The 14,870-nt window shown below is 40.7% G+C and overlaps 2 protein-coding genes and 1 long non-coding RNA gene across 5 annotated transcripts; 1 reads left to right on the top strand and 2 right to left on the bottom strand.

The window, feature by feature from the left end:
* Positions 1-1,261: 1,261 nt before the first annotated feature.
* Positions 1,262-8,126, bottom strand: LOC146719266 (uncharacterized). 3 transcript variants are annotated; one of them, XM_085462534.1, is made up of 12 exons: positions 7,752-8,126; positions 6,964-7,134; positions 6,845-6,879; positions 6,446-6,610; positions 6,203-6,337; positions 4,463-4,603; positions 3,784-3,863; positions 3,636-3,659; positions 3,152-3,405; positions 2,028-2,144; positions 1,832-1,953; positions 1,262-1,740 (listed from the first exon to the last, which is right to left on the bottom strand). In XM_085462534.1, exons 2-12 carry the CDS (start codon positions 7,016-7,018, stop codon positions 1,666-1,668), a joined length of 1,203 nt encoding a protein of 400 aa, XP_085318660.1. In that variant the 5' UTR covers positions 7,019-7,134; positions 7,752-8,126; the 3' UTR covers positions 1,262-1,665. The 3 variants fall into 3 exon arrangements, with proteins under 3 accessions (XP_085318660.1, XP_085318669.1, XP_085318677.1); XM_085462543.1 differs by having other exon boundaries at positions 3,636-3,656; XM_085462551.1 differs by lacking the exons at positions 6,845-6,879; positions 6,964-7,134.
* On the top strand, positions 4,695-14,636 carry LOC146719264 (uncharacterized). Its single transcript, XR_014921279.1, has 4 exons — positions 4,695-4,827; positions 13,741-13,933; positions 14,274-14,439; positions 14,573-14,636. It is a non-coding gene; the product is annotated as an uncharacterized LOC146719264 (long non-coding RNA).
* On the bottom strand, positions 8,387-13,831 carry LOC146719265 (uncharacterized). Its single transcript, XM_085462564.1, has 7 exons — positions 13,721-13,831; positions 13,469-13,513; positions 10,838-10,885; positions 10,084-10,236; positions 9,783-9,911; positions 9,536-9,574; positions 8,387-9,021 (listed from the first exon to the last, which is right to left on the bottom strand). The coding sequence occupies exons 1-7, from the start codon at positions 13,811-13,813 to the stop codon at positions 8,890-8,892; spliced, it is 639 nt and encodes a 212-aa protein (XP_085318690.1). The 5' UTR covers positions 13,814-13,831; the 3' UTR covers positions 8,387-8,889.
* Positions 14,637-14,870: the final 234 nt, after the last annotated feature.

Here is a 14,870-nt window from a genome sequence, read left to right as displayed (position 1 = left end):
GGTATATTTTTTTCTTAACAGAAACAGACTGTGTCCAGGGTGAGAAGGGTCAGCTGTGATCTGAGCTGCACGCCCCAGTGTCCTGGAGGTGCACAGGTCCTGCAGAGATGGGAGTTTGCAGCCAATCACCTTCTCAGCAGAGCGCACAACGGTTGCCCGGGGCGGCATCGTGGTGGGGGGCGGCATCACGGGCATCGGCGAAAAAAAAAAAAATTGCTCGTACTCATGCTGCCCCGACATCAGCCGGCGCATATTGGGAATGGTACAGGCACCGATCGGTTTTCTATCGCCCATTTGCTGGGAGTAAGGGCGCCCTCCGTTTGCGAGGTGCGCCTGCTGCTTCGCAAAATAAACACTGAAGCAGTTTCACAAAACTTAGCGAGCAGTTTGCTGACTGTAGCATGGGAGATGGGTGGTCTCGTAGGGTGTCTTGCATTGAAATCTGCTGCAATGACCCGGTTACTGCGTTCACCAGATATCAACACAATTTCGATCCGCTCCTAACATGTTAACCTCTTCGACATATCAATGGCTGTGAACAAAGAGAAACTTTTAAATAACTCATGAAAGGATAACCAAGCACACCATTGGGCAGAGAGAGTGTTCGCCCGTGGCGCCAAACAGGCTAGGACCGCCACTGTCCCTGATAGTGGCTCCAGCGTACCACACGGTGATGGAGTTGAGGATGGACTCGATGATTGCAGTGTAGAATTGCATCATCGCCCGTGTTGGCAGGTTGAATTTCTTCAGCTCCCTCAGGAAGTACATCCTCTGCTATGGCATCATGGCCTTGGACTCATTTTTACAACTTTTTAATAGGAAAAAAAGATTAATTTTAATTAAAAAATGTTTTGACATTTGTGAAAATGGAATTTTTCCTGTATTCATTTTTTTACATTTGTTTTGGTTTTTATTGCCTTTTGAGTCAAAAGTCTCCAGAGGCAGATGCTTGGTTTCCTGGTATTTCAAGACATTAATGCAATGGAAAGGGATTTAAAAAAAAGAAAGAAAGAAAGGAAACAGTGGAAAGTGAATCTCACATGAAGCGGAGGAGCTCAGAGTTCTCTCACTAGTCTAAATATCTTCAGAAGTGAGTGCAGATAGTAGTGGGAACATTTACTCAAGTACTTAAAATACATAAAGTCTGTGTTTCAGGTAGGTGTTTCCATGTTATACTAGATTCTGCTATTGTCATGGTTGGCTGTGTGGCAGGCGAGCAGAAGCGGTGGACGCAAAAATGCAGGACTCTTGGAGACGGGAATAAACTGAAAACGCAGCTTTATTGCTGGAAGAATGACTGACAAAATAAAACTTACAAAAGGAAAACAAGACTCTAAAGCGAGGTGCTGGAGGACTGGCCATTACAAACACACAGCAGGTTGAAGGTACGACGCGACAGGGAGCCCAGGAAAACACAGGGCTTAAATACACAGGGGAGTAATTAGGGAATGGGCGGGAGGGAGGGAGACACAGCTGGGAGAAATCAGGCTAACGAGACAGGGGAGAGGTAAAACTGAACACACTGACATAAGACATGAACTTTCAAAGTAAAACAGGAAATAAGAAACAAATCACAAAACCGCAAACATATCCACAGTCATCCAGGACACACATATATATACACTCTGCACAGTTATGTGTTAAAAATACAGTAGATCAGGTCCATCAGTCAGAAACGGAGCCTGGAGACGTCTGAGACAAAGCTTTTGTAGCTCTTTGTCGACGTTCCTCATAATATTTCTAAAAAAAGGGAAAAGTGAGAAAACAAACATCGTTAGGCCAACAGTGTGATTTTGTGTGCTGAATCGTGTATATGTATGTGCGTGCGTACCTGCAGGTTGTCGTAGTGTTTCTGGCTGCAGCAGTGGAGTTCCTTGGCGGTCTTCTCATTCAGGCAGAAAACAGAGCAGATGTTACAGAAAAATCCTGATTTAGGGACCACAAACTCCTGACCTGCAGAGAAGCAGAAACAGGAAGATTAGACAAGTATTAACAACACATTTGAATTTAGAGTGTGTGTGTCTGACCGATGGGGCTGTTAGGGTTGAACTGAGGCAGTCTGAAATCTGCTACAACACACGGAGACTGAGAGCGAGATGGCTTTGCCTCAGCTCCGACAAGCTCCCTCCTGCGTTTAGCCACAACTGAAAATGAAAAGAGCGACACGTTAATCATCAACGAATCTGCTACAGGAGCCACTGGGTTTATAACATATTTAAACATTCAATTATAACTCAATAATAATTGAACAAATGATTTCGATTTACTTGAAAAGCTGAAACGTTCATCGGCCACTTTATTAGGTACACCTGTTTGACTGCTCATTAATGCGACTCTCTAATCAGCCAATCACATGGCAGCAACTTAGTGATTTAGGTATGTAGACATGGTCAGGTGACCTGCTGAAATTCAAACTGAGCATCAGAATGAAGAAGAAAAATAATTTAAGTCACTTAAACGTGGCATGTTTGCTGAGCTTAGCATTTCAAAAACTGCTGATGTGCTGGGATTTTCCCACAGAAGCATCTCTAGGGTTTACATAAAACCGTCTGAAACAGAAAATATCCAGTGAGTGGCAGTTCCCTGGAGGAAATGCATTTTTGAGTTTAGAGGAGAATGAAATAACTGCTTCACGCTGACCGGAAGGCCAGAGCAAGCCAAACAACCACTTATTACAATGCACAAGAGCATCTCTGAACGCACAGCACATCCAACACTGAAGCAGATGAGCTACAGCAGCAGAAGACCACACTGGGTTCGACTTCTCTAAGCTAAGAACGCAAAACTGAGGGTACAATTCACACAGGCTCAGCAACGCTGTAAAATAAAAACGCTGCCTGGTCTGTTGAATCTCAGTTTCTGCTGTGACATTAGGATGGTAGGGTCAGAAATCTTGGATCCATCCTGCCTTGTATCAAAATCTCAGGCTGGTGATGGTGTGGGACATAGTCATCGCACCAACGGAGCATTTCTTAAACACCACATATATAAAATATATTACTACCACCAGGCTGAATGTCTGTAGCACAGTGAGGAGCACAAATATGAGATCAGAGCCACAAAATATCACAACTTGTCTTTTTATATTCACTTTACTGTGTTTTGGCTGTCAGAGCGGTGTATTTTGCTGATTTAAAGCAGCTCTTTGTACCTTTAATGTCGGCCATGCTCCATCCATCATTCTCCTCTCCCTCCTGTGTCTCGTCATCAGGACACTTGGGCTCTGGCTGCTGTCCAGCAGGGGCGGCTGCAGCATCGGGCTGGGTCCCTGCTTCCTCCTCGGTCCTCTGGCTCTCCGCCTGGCAGTCACCTTTGGTCACTGCATCAGTCGATTCTGCGGTCTTCTTGGTTTTCATTTTGAGGTTGTCACCAGAGTCTTGCAGACGCTGTTTCAGGCTCTTCAAACTGAATTTGAAAGCAAAGATGCCAGTAGGTTACCACGAAAAGAGGTTTGTTGTCACAAAATGTTCATGTGAAATAAGAAATTCCATTTCAAATTCCTAATCTAGAGTTGCTTATATCTAAATCACATGCTGCTCTTTTTGCATCTTTGGGAACTGTTTACTACAGACGACCTTGAGGAGCGTATGGTATATTTGACTCTGCCACTAAAGCTGAAAAAGAAAGATACTCACGACTCAATACGTCCAGCTTTACTGCTATGAAGAGGAGAGAAAGAAGCACAAGGTCAGACAGACATGAAGACACTTTAAAGAAAATGAAGAAACACAGTGTAAAATAAATTTCCTCTTTTTCTCACTTCTGATCGTGGGACACACTTACCAAGCAGATAAATAGTCCTTGGTGACTTTGCTCTCCATCACCTGTGTTAATCCACCAGGTTCGGCCATCTCAATGCATATCTGAGAGAACAGAACGGATATTTGAGCAACACAGTGGTACTCAATGGGTGTGCTACAGGCACGATTTGTATTGTACAGGGCGATAAAGAATTTGTCCTGGCGAGTTTCTTTACTGCCCTGTACGATAGTACAAGGCAAAGAAAAAAAAATCTTGGAGTTTTAAACTTGCAAATGGGAAATAAGTGCAAACATATTTCTATACTTTTGCAAAGTTTTGATTGAACAATAAAACCACTGAGCAAGAAACACTAAAAGAATAACTTAGCGCTGCCTCAAACTGCAGGGATCTCCCCTGCTCGATGGGCCAGGACAAAAGGCTGAACAGGTCATAAGATTACTACTTGGTTGAGAACTTGGTGCATTTCAGGCAGTCCTTCTTCACCAGTGTTTGCAAAGGCATGTGTAATTCAGATTGCCTGCCGCAGGGACTGTCTGTACATGGAATATTTAAACTTGCTCAACTCGTGTTAAAAAACCACAAAGTCTCCTTCAGACTCATTTAAAATGTTTCTCAATATGAAAAGAACAGCAGACACCATGACAAGCCTTGCAGCCTTCTGTAAAACATAAAACAGTTGCACGTGTTTATGAAATCGTACCCTGTTGGCAAGCGGCAAGAATCTGACAAAAGCAGCGATGGACGCCACCACTTCCATGATCATCATGACAAGGTCCACATTCACCTCGGAGACCTCCACACTCAGCAGCCGGTCCTCCAGAGACTCCGACTCTGGAACATGCTGAAAAACAACCAGCGTTAAGATCAGGGAGACCCGAGCCTGCTGCTTTTTTTTTTTTTTTTCTTTCTCTCAGCCTCTCTCTCGCACTTTTTTCCCGCTTCACTCTGCACGCGGGCCTTGTGCTTTACGCTGGGCAGAGGGGGGAGGGGCGGTAGTTACACTCAGTAGCACAGGAACAGAGCCAGAGAGAGAGAAAGAGAGGCAGGGACAACAACATTAGAAAGGTATAGTAATCATCCACAACTATTTTCGGTTGCAGATGATAAAGGATTGAGAAAGTTTATTCATGCAGGTCCATATGACAGAGAATATGCATGTTCTTTTAGTTTTCATATTATAATTTATATTTAATTGTGTTGTGGTTTGCAGTGTTTTGTGTTCTTTTCACTTTAAATTTGTGAAAGGAAAAAGCTGAAAATTTAAATAGTTAAAACTTGAAATGTGAATAGTTGATTTTTGTATTATATGATTTATTTATTACATTTTATGTGGAGTGAATAAATAAAAGTATATTTACGGTGGCCCCTAGAGACAAAGCACATACAAACTTCAAATCACGTACGAACTCTGAAGCATGTACAAACTCCAAAACACGTAAAAACACGTACAAACTCCAAAACACGTAAAAACTCCAAAACATGTAAAAACACGTACAAACTCCGAAGCACGTAAAAACTCAGAAGCATATAAAAACAGAAGCACATAAAAACTCAAAACACGTACAAAAGACAACAGAAGTGCTCCAGGATGCTGGGCGCAGTGTTGAGCCTTTGTTATCTTGTGGCTACACAAGCCAGCAAGTACCAACGACCGGATTTGGTGTGTGGTAATAACAGGTAAATGAACTTTTTTTTAAAATTATTTGAATATATATATGAGTGCCTGTGTATAAATACACAAACAATACACACATGCTTTCAATTGTGTAATTTAAGTGATCTAGTAGCTCTGCTTTGGAAGTTCAGTTCATGCTAGAAATGTGTTTTGGAGTTTGTACGTGTTTTGTCTCTAGGGGCCACCGCATATATTTATATATAAACATATATAAATAAAACCACTTGTTTTTACGTTAGTAATTCCTTTTGTGCATAATTTTATATTATTGTTAATAATAAATTAATTAAAGCAACAAAACAACCTGAAGAGCCGGTTCGGAGCCGAAAGAGCCGGCTCTTTTTAGTGAGCCGAACCGAAAGAGCCGGATCTCTAAAAAGAGCCGGAAATCCCATCACTAGAACAAATACAGACGAAGTAACAATAAATAGTTGATTTGAAATTCATGCATATTTTTAGTTTTTCCATTTCTTATTCAGATATTTATCAATGAGTGACTTATATGTATGTATATATTGTATATATTGTGCTATTCCTTACTTCTTGTATCTGTCTGTGTTACTGTTTGTACTGTAACCAATATATTTCCCCCAGGGATCAATAAAGTACTCTGAGTATTCTCATTCTAGTAATATTAGCCCAGAGAAGGATGATGCTGTGCTCACTCCTTAGAGGAGAAATCTGTTTTGATTGGGATCTGAATAGTTTGAGTGAAACAGGAGCATGCCCCCGATTTAACAGCCCCCGATTGCTCCATTTTCATACCTCACTTGTACCAGGAAGCATGTCTTGTAAAACAATGTGGATTCTGAGCGTCCACTCTCCAACAGTAACTGGATTTTTGAGGTAATCCCTGGCGAAATCGCAGCACGCATCCCAGCTGTTAAAAAACACAAAGGCCTGGAGGGGAAAAATGATGCAGAGGAAACATTCAATATCAATCATTAAATTGAATTCAATTTGCAAATGCAAATTTCTCTGTATCAGCCTGCTGGGTCTACTCCTCACCCTCCTCTGCAGTGATAAAACGATTATTTTGTAGTACAGAGTCTGAACAGTCTGATCAGGGACGTAACGCCACACCAGCTTGGTGACATCCTCCTGTCTGTAGTTTCCTTCTGGCAAACCGGTCAACATGATGGTGGAGAACGTAGAACCTTGAGATTGGGCTTTCTGCAAGACACAAGGTTCAAGAACCAAAGTTTATTCGAAGAGAAACTTTGCGGTACTTTTTAAAAAATATATTATTATTACTGAGCACATAGAGAAGACAAAATGAAACCAAGTTTAGCAGAAAAAAAGAAATGTGGTTTTTGAGGTGAGTATTTGGAAAAATGGACACCTCTTGGTATTTACTCAAGGATTCCTGTTTAACACATGAAACCTGGGTTTATAAGATGCACTCACCTCAATGTCATCAGGTTCACTGACAGTTAAATACTCTAGAAGTGTAAAACAGACACAGTTAGTAACAGTCAACACTTTATATCTGGAGGTTAATTTTAGTTTCCAGCTGTTTCTCTCACCTGGGATTGTGAACCAAGGAGAGACAGTGGGGAACACAAAGGGACTAGTTGTCATTGTGATCCAATATGGTGAAGTGCTGCGTTGTGGGATGGTAATATCTTCTGTTGGGACAGTTGCACCATCAACAGCAACCTCGCTGTCTGGCAAAGCTTTGTCTGGCAATCTTGGTGCTGCACAAGCAAAAATAAGTTTTGTTAAAAGTTTTGTGGGGGAAAGAAAAGGAAAAACGAGTGGTGCAAAACAGGTTTTTAATGTTTACAATGATCCAGTAATATCAATGTTTTGACTTTTATTTGAACTTTAAGCACCTTTACAGATACCCAAGGTATCATAGACATCAGAAAAACAACGATTAGTGGGTTAGATCAAATGCCAGACTGAAAAAGTGCAGTTTAAGTAATGGCTCTGGCTCATGTGTCTGGGGCAGAGACAAGCAGAAGGAAATTGACCACTGATGGAGCAAAGATTTCTGGAGGGGCCAGAAAAGAGGTCAGAGAGATAATAAGGCAAATGAGCATCAAAGGATTTGTGGGAACCAGAATCACAGTGTTAGTGGATAAAAGTTGAGGGAATGTGTCACAATGATTGATTGTGAACAACAATAAATCAGCAGTTTTGTCTGCACTTTATCCACAGCCCAGGGGAGACCTGAAAAATCTATTCATGAGTGTTTCACAAACAGAAAGCGAAAGAAAGGTCTTACCAGATGACCTTCCATTAACTTAACCCATCTTTTTGTTTCCGTTTAAATCATATTTGTTTAAAATCCCATTTAAAAAACACTTACGCAGTGAGGTACATCCACACTGTGGTATTTTCTGTCACGGGCTGAAAGCAGGGACTCAAGCGCAGAGCAGGTTGATGTCTCAAAACACAATTTATTTACACACCCGTGCAATAATATATACAGTGACGGGAAATTCAGGGTTCCAGGGGATTAGGGGAAGGCTCTCTCTCTCTCACGCTCGCTCACGTCCTCACACACGTTCGTACCGCGGGGAGGTCACAGGTCCGGGAAGATAAGCTGGAACAGGGAAAGGGAGATATCACTCACAAATCACGAAGGCATAAAGGTGTAAGACCACGGGGGCTGGAAAGGTAGACTAACGTCAGTAGCGCAATCATCCCGCGATGAGAGGATCTGTGACCCAGCCTCAAATAGAAGACGGATAATCAGCTGATCGCCAACAGCTGTGAGAGCCAAGGGCGGGAGCCAGCTGTGAGCTCCGCCCAGGCAGAGAGATAGGGGGAGAAAGAGAAAAAAAACACAAGTGTAGCCTTGTGAGGCCGGCTGGGCAGGCACGGGGACCATGACATTTTCAGCCTTGACAATTTGTGGCCGGTGGGCCGTTTTAGAAGGCTGTACCAAACGCCAAGGCGATCAGCATCACGAAGAGACTGAAATTCGATAAACACCTGAAACACAAGAAAGAAAATGTATTCTGAACATTTTACCTTCACATTGTAAATGTTAGAAAACAAGTGCTAAGCACACGTGGAAAGAGTGAACTAAGTACAGCTTTATTGTGGAGTTCACTGGATTCAAGAGTCAGAAATCCTGGCTCAATGATGCACTGGAGCCATGCTCAACATGACCCCTGCACTAATGCTGTAATGTGATAAATACTAGTGCGCATGAGCATATGAAGAATTGCTCAGCGAGCAGCTTATCGGCAGTCTCTCTTTACTATCGCTATAGTTTTGCAGTTGTGCTTTCCTCAAGATAAGTAGCATCCAAATCTAGACACATTATCTCTTTTGAAGGATGGATTTATGAAGGTTGGTGCACGTCCTTTAGTTTGGTGTGCAAGCGGTTAATCTGTCAATTTTTCTGTATGGTTAAGATTACACTTACACAAGCACATATCTCACACAGCCTTTCACAGACTTCTAACACATGCACTTGTTGGCATTTATGAGTGTGTTTATACCTTGTTGAGAAGAGGCAGGTAGTTTCTTACACAATCCATTTTTTTCAAAGCTTCTCTGAGATGCCGGGACTCGCCTGGCGAGATGTTCCTGATGTAGATTAATCGTGCTCCATTGTCAGTCACTTGCTGCTTCGAGAAAACCGGGTTAACGTGAAAAAACAACAACCCCACAAACAGTATGACATTCCAAACATTCTTATACTACAGCTCCAAGATCAAGGCCATAAGTTTGCACTTATATTCACACAGCAGGTATGCACCCTGGCAGCTATCTTCATTTTCCAAACAATTTATAATTGCAGCTCTCGCTGTTTTTGATAACACTGGTTGAAAAAGTATTTAAACTAATGTACACACAGTGCCGTGGAAAACGCATTTGGCTCGTTCCCAATTATCGTTAAACAAATGTTTAAAAAAATACAAAATGCATTTTTAAATGAGGATTTCATTTATTCCAGGAAAAGAGTTCTCCAAACCTTTCCTAGCCCTGTGTGAATATCTGAAAAAACAGGTATGTCCCCATTTTTCAAGGTGTTTTGACTTGGATGTGAGTGCTTCCAGTTATGACTTTATACTCTGACCAATAAATCTAAAGGTATTCGAGTGCAGTCTTTGTTTCTGAGATATGTGCGTTACTTACATAGCATAGCCGTTTCATCAGAGACTTATAAAACTCAAGCTGAAAGAAAAAAAACAGTTCAAAATCATTACATCACTTCGGATTCGGTTCGATTTATTTCAGCTTAAAGGTATTTTTTTCTACAAAAAGAAATATTTTTTACATTTATAATCACACTTTAAATAAACAAGCAGAAACAAATATTTTCAAATAATTGTAATAACATCTGTCACAACAGTAGATTGCATTATCTACACACAGTGCTTACCGGCGTCATTAAAATGTTGCCCTTCTCAACCTGCAGTCGAAGTTTAGACCCACTGAGAATAAAATCGTGATTTTCTGATGCTAGCACGATGTTTTTAGCTGCCACTGCTGTCGGCATGAGGGCAAAAGCCTGAAGGAAAAACAAACAACCAAACACTGATTTTTACTGAATAACCATGAAGACAGGCACTCACAAAATATGTATTAACTAACTAAATGTTAGTTAGGTCGTCTTAGAAAAGAGATTTAGAGCGCCATTAAAATGAAGGTCATAACCCAGCCCAATGCAAACTGGTGCTTACCATGCGTGCCTGTGGTATAACGTAGATCGTGTCGTCGTAATACTCAAATCGGTGTCGAGTGAGCAGACCGGCGATGTCCTCCTCTGCGTAACAGCCATCGTGATACTCTGGCAGGTTGCTTATTAACAGCACCTTGTAATCAAGCGAAACAAGCTGTGCAAACGAAAAGAATTTCAGGATCAGTTCACAATTGCAATGGAAGAAATTCCAGACAGAAATCTGAAAAATGCAAACATTAACTTATAAACCTCACTTTGAGCACTGTCTACAACTATGAACACAATCAGGTACCTATTACAAAATGTTTCTGATGCTAATTTTCCTTTACTTCTTTTTTTCTTTCTTTGTTTCACGTAGTGCAGCTCTACCTTGACTCACTGACAAAAAAGGCAGTAAGAGTCAGCTATGAAAGTACTTTTCATTTAAGGTGGATCCATAAACAGTGATAACTGATTCCCAAAAGGCAATGTGTAAACAGCACTATTGCACATGTCAAACTTGGGAAGGAAAAACCTTTTTAAGCACTCAAAACCACCATGTCCTGGTTGACTGTGCATATAATTTGAACATGTTAAACTAGCTTTTCAATAAAGGAGTTTTAGTATGTGTTAGTACATGAGATAATTGTTTTATTACAATACTAAATTGGTAACCAAGAATGGTGCAATTCTATTGGTGTCTATACTGACTACAAAATCTCTGGTATTGCGACATCCCTAGTGAATTTTTAACATTTTTCTACATTTACACCTACTTGAGCCTCCGTAGCCTTGGCTGTATTTTTAGGTGCCACCGCAGCTTCCTTACAAACACACACACAACGAACATACATTAGTTTGTATTACTACCAAAACTGTTAAGTTACTACATTCACACTAAGAATCATACATGAGCACTTGTCATGAGCTTACAAGTATTTACAGACAAGTTGGAGTCTTCCATGCAAACCACAAGCAACTGTGGCAACTTGCAAGCAACCAGTGCAATTCCAAGGATGTTTTCAGTGCAATGTGTATATATAGATTTAAAAAATGCATAATGCAACACAGCAAAATAAAAACAAAGTACAGTGTGTATGCTTTCATAGCATTAGACTTGAGCGGAAGCTTCCTGACATGGGGATGACTATATAAAAGCTCAGTATAATCCAAAGTGACTATGAATTTGAGGGGTGCGAGACTGTAGAAGAAATGTAAGGATAACCAACTGACTTTAAACCGCATAATGAATGCAGGACTACAACCGTGAACGGACAGTATATTTATAGAGAATTGTAGCTACGGTGCATAAATATCTATCTTAGATTGCAGAAGCAAACCAGGAGACAAACAGGAGAGGAACTTTCTCTCGATTCACAAGTAGGTCAATGAACTCATCCATCTATAACAGTGACAGGGGCGGATCTAGAAGGGTGGCATGGGGTGGCAAGTGCCACCCTAAAATGATCCCTTGCCACCCCAAGTGCCACCCCAGTTTTGCATATGACAGTGTTGTTTATTAAAATAAGACAGCATTAACAGTTTGAACGTAGTTACAGTCAACAGTGAATATAAATGCTAAAACTGAAAATATTGCATAGTGTTCCCCCCTCCACCATTAACAAATGGTTCAGCCCATAGCAGGACCGGCTTTTTTCTTGTTTTCAGTAGCAAGCGATGCTTATGATTGTGCCAGAGCACATTCTGAACAACACCATGGGAATTTCGCTTTTTACACAGGTGGGTGGATGTTACACTCTGGAAATGGAAGGAAGGTGAGTGTTATTAACCCTCTGTGGTCCACGGACACGCTGCACCTCCAAATCACATGACTGATGTAAGCTGACACAGCAACAAGCTGCAGCCACGCTGAGTTTCTATTTCAGCCCACATTGAAAATTCGGACTTCAAAGTTTTTAAATTTTAATTACAGGCCAGTAAATCCAGAGTTATGATAATATATATAAGCCACGCTTTGTTCTAAATACTGTCGTCACGTTTTTGTGTGTGTGTGTTTTAAGCGTTTTGTAAGGACAGCACGAAAACAGTAAAGAAAGAAAAAAAGCCACCACCTTCCTAAATGTACCATGTTGACCAATTAAAAAAACAGTCAACGCGTGGGATTTGATTGTTTAGGAAGAGGGAAACGTTTTAGGAGTGACGGTAACGGCAGCGAGACAGAGCAAGCAAGTGAGAGAGAGAGTTTTTAGATGTGGGAGATTTGTGACGTTTAGTGTGGAGTGTTTACTTAGTGTGTTGTCTTGTGTAGTTCTGTTGTGTAGTCGTTTTGTTTTGTGTGTCAGTGAGGGCACTAATGAATGTCACAAAGGCACATTTGCAATGTAAACACTGTCACTAAGTAGAAAACCAGCGGAGTGATACAGCTGCTGTTATCAGGCCTGCAGGTTTGTCCCTGTGCTGTTCTGTCTTTTGGTGGACAAACTTTTTTTTTACTGGCACACATAGTTTGTGGGGCATCTTAGTGCGACACCTAATTGTTCTCTCATTTTAGTTGTAGTAATATTTTTAAATTCTTATACAAAATGAAAAAAAAAATGGCAGGTGTATCGGCTGCATTTTTAGATAAATAGTTGTATATGTTTACAAAATGTACAATTTATATTTGCATTTCAAGTTATAAAAATATACTGTGGTGTTTTTTTTTTTACAGTAAAAACATACTACTAGGATTTTAAGTTCTTTGTGTGGTTTCAGATCAGTAATACTAATGCAGTATGTCAGTGAAAAAAACAACTAAATTCAGTTGAGCTGAAAAGAATGACACCAAACAAGGCAAGGGGAACAAAATAAAATGAAACAATCTGAGGGTGAAATACAAACGTAAACTCAAAAGGAGTCAAAAATGGCCGATTGTATTTCAGACCTCAGTGGGTTCATCCAACAAATCATGAAAAATTAGGTTTAAATTGTTGTTCATGACAGTGCAGATTTCTGACATTTTGTGTCATTTAAGCTGTAACAATGTGACTGTTTTCTAACAGTGTGTCTGGATTTTATACTTGTTGGGCTACATATTTATTTATTATACAGGCTATACAGAAACTCACATGTTTTATGTAACTAAAGTGTGTAATTATGTGGGCTACAGACAATAATTAAGTTCTAGACTATATTTATATGAAAAACGTGTATACTTACTGCATTTGAATTATTCTAACCATATGTAACCACCTGCATATGTGTTTGAAAAATAAGAAGGCTTCGATTTTGCCACCCTATTTGATTTCTTTGCCACCCTAAGAAAATTTCTCTAGATCCGCCCCTGAACAGTGAACAAATTTCAGTGTACATACCTGTAATTTTGACCTAAACAAAACAACTGACTTAGTTTTTCAAAATGTTTTCTCCATAGCAGAAATCACATCACTGTGACAGAGACTACTTACAGTCCCTTGTAGCCTCACCATGGTCGGAGGGGAAGATTTGCCAGCCTGTGGAAACACAGGGAAGAAAATTATGAACAAACCAAATGCAGATTTCATCATGACAACTTGACTCAAACTATCTGCTTGTATAAATCTGTGTTGAAAGATTTAATCTTGGTTGTGTGGCATCAACAATCACGTCATCTGTCACTGATCACATTATAAATTGTCCAAAACTGTGCATTCATGAAAAAAGGCATAATATGAAGTCACCTCTGTCTTCTCTGTGCTAGGCGTCCCTTTAGTTGTTTCTGGAGATGCAGAACGTGAGGACGATGATGATGATGTTGATGGGGACGACTTCATCTTGACTAGCTCAGCCAGCAGGGCAGGAGCCAAAGTTTTGACGACAGTCTCCAGGTCAGACTGGTTTGATAAGGACTGGAGAGCTAAAAGACCACAGGTGCAAAAGAGATTCACACTTTGGTGGGTGCCAAGTCTCGAAAATCATCTACCGTTTCTGAAAGTTTTATAATAGTAGAAAAAACTATGCTGACATTTCTGGTGGCACTGGTCTTTATTTATCCTTTACATTAGTAAAGTTAAGGTTGTGAGGGGGGAGGAGAACTTTGATCTTAGAAAAACTAATGAGTACATACAAAAAAATAAAACATGAAGCAATTTTCAAACCTGATGTTTCCAGCAGTTTCTTTGCCAAGATCTTTGAGCTGCTTGACTTCTTTCGCCTCGGAGATGACCTCTCAGTCGACGATCGCCTCTCCCAGCTTTTCCTCGGTGATGAACGTTTCTCATCTCTTCTTCTCAGTGAGGATCGTCTCTCGCGGCACCTTGAGCGTGATCGATATCGTGAAGAGGAAGGACGGTCATACCACGAGGAGTCAGAATGAGACCGGGACCTGAAAAAAGTATGGATCAAAGAACTTAATAACTCAGAAACATCTCAAAGCACACACCCAGCATGGATACAAAAGGTAAATGCTGTCCACCAATTAAGTTTTTTCAAGTTGATCTTTTTATATATATGTTATATTTCACCCTTTAACAATCCACTGGAGAGCTAAATCTTCTTGATTGATCCTAGTTCTCAAAATGTTTGTTGGACAGACCTGCGATTGCGTCTGGACCTGTACAGAGATCGTGATTGGCTTCTGTGTCTCTCCCTTCGGCGGCTGCGTAATTGAGAACAGGAATGACTGTTCCTCCTATTCTGCAAGTCATGGAGAATACACAGTGCTGGTCCTGCTGGATCTCAGCTCTGCTTTTGACACTGTAGATCACAGTATCATGATAAACAGACTCGAGAACTTGTTTGGGATTACTGGTGTTGTTTTAAAATGGTTTATATCATATCTGTCTGAGAGATCTTTTACTGTTTGCATGAATCATGTCACATCAGAATCAA

Source organism: Copadichromis virginalis, linkage group LG1 (genome assembly GCF_057382275.1).
Source record: "Copadichromis virginalis isolate Kocher_CV1m ecotype Utaka linkage group LG1, C_Virginalis_male_GT1.1, whole genome shotgun sequence".
Taxonomy (NCBI): domain Eukaryota; kingdom Metazoa; phylum Chordata; class Actinopteri; order Cichliformes; family Cichlidae; genus Copadichromis; species Copadichromis virginalis.
This window is presented reverse-complemented; position numbering and strand designations above follow the sequence as displayed.

Coding starts and splice junctions, on each gene's coding strand:
- LOC146719266 (XM_085462534.1), bottom strand. CDS start 7,018: ATGACAACTAGTCCCTTTGTGTTCCCCACTGTCTCTCCTTGGTTCACA. Junction 2,145..3,151: donor GAGCATGGCCGACATTAAAG/GTACAAAGAGCT, acceptor TTTCATTTTCAG/TTGTGGCTAAACGCAGGAGG. Junction 1,741..1,831: donor AACACTACGACAACCTGCAG/GTACGCACGCAC, acceptor CCCTTTTTTTAG/AAATATTATGAGGAACGTCG.
- LOC146719265 (XM_085462564.1), bottom strand. CDS start 13,813: ATGAAGTCGTCCCCATCAACATCATCATCATCGTCCTCACGTTCTGCA. Junction 13,514..13,720: donor CTAGCACAGAGAAGACAGAG/GTGACTTCATAT, acceptor GTGTTTCCACAG/GCTGGCAAATCTTCCCCTCC. Junction 10,237..10,837: donor CCAAGGCTACGGAGGCTCAA/GTAGGTGTAAAT, acceptor TCGTTTGCACAG/CTTGTTTCGCTTGATTACAA.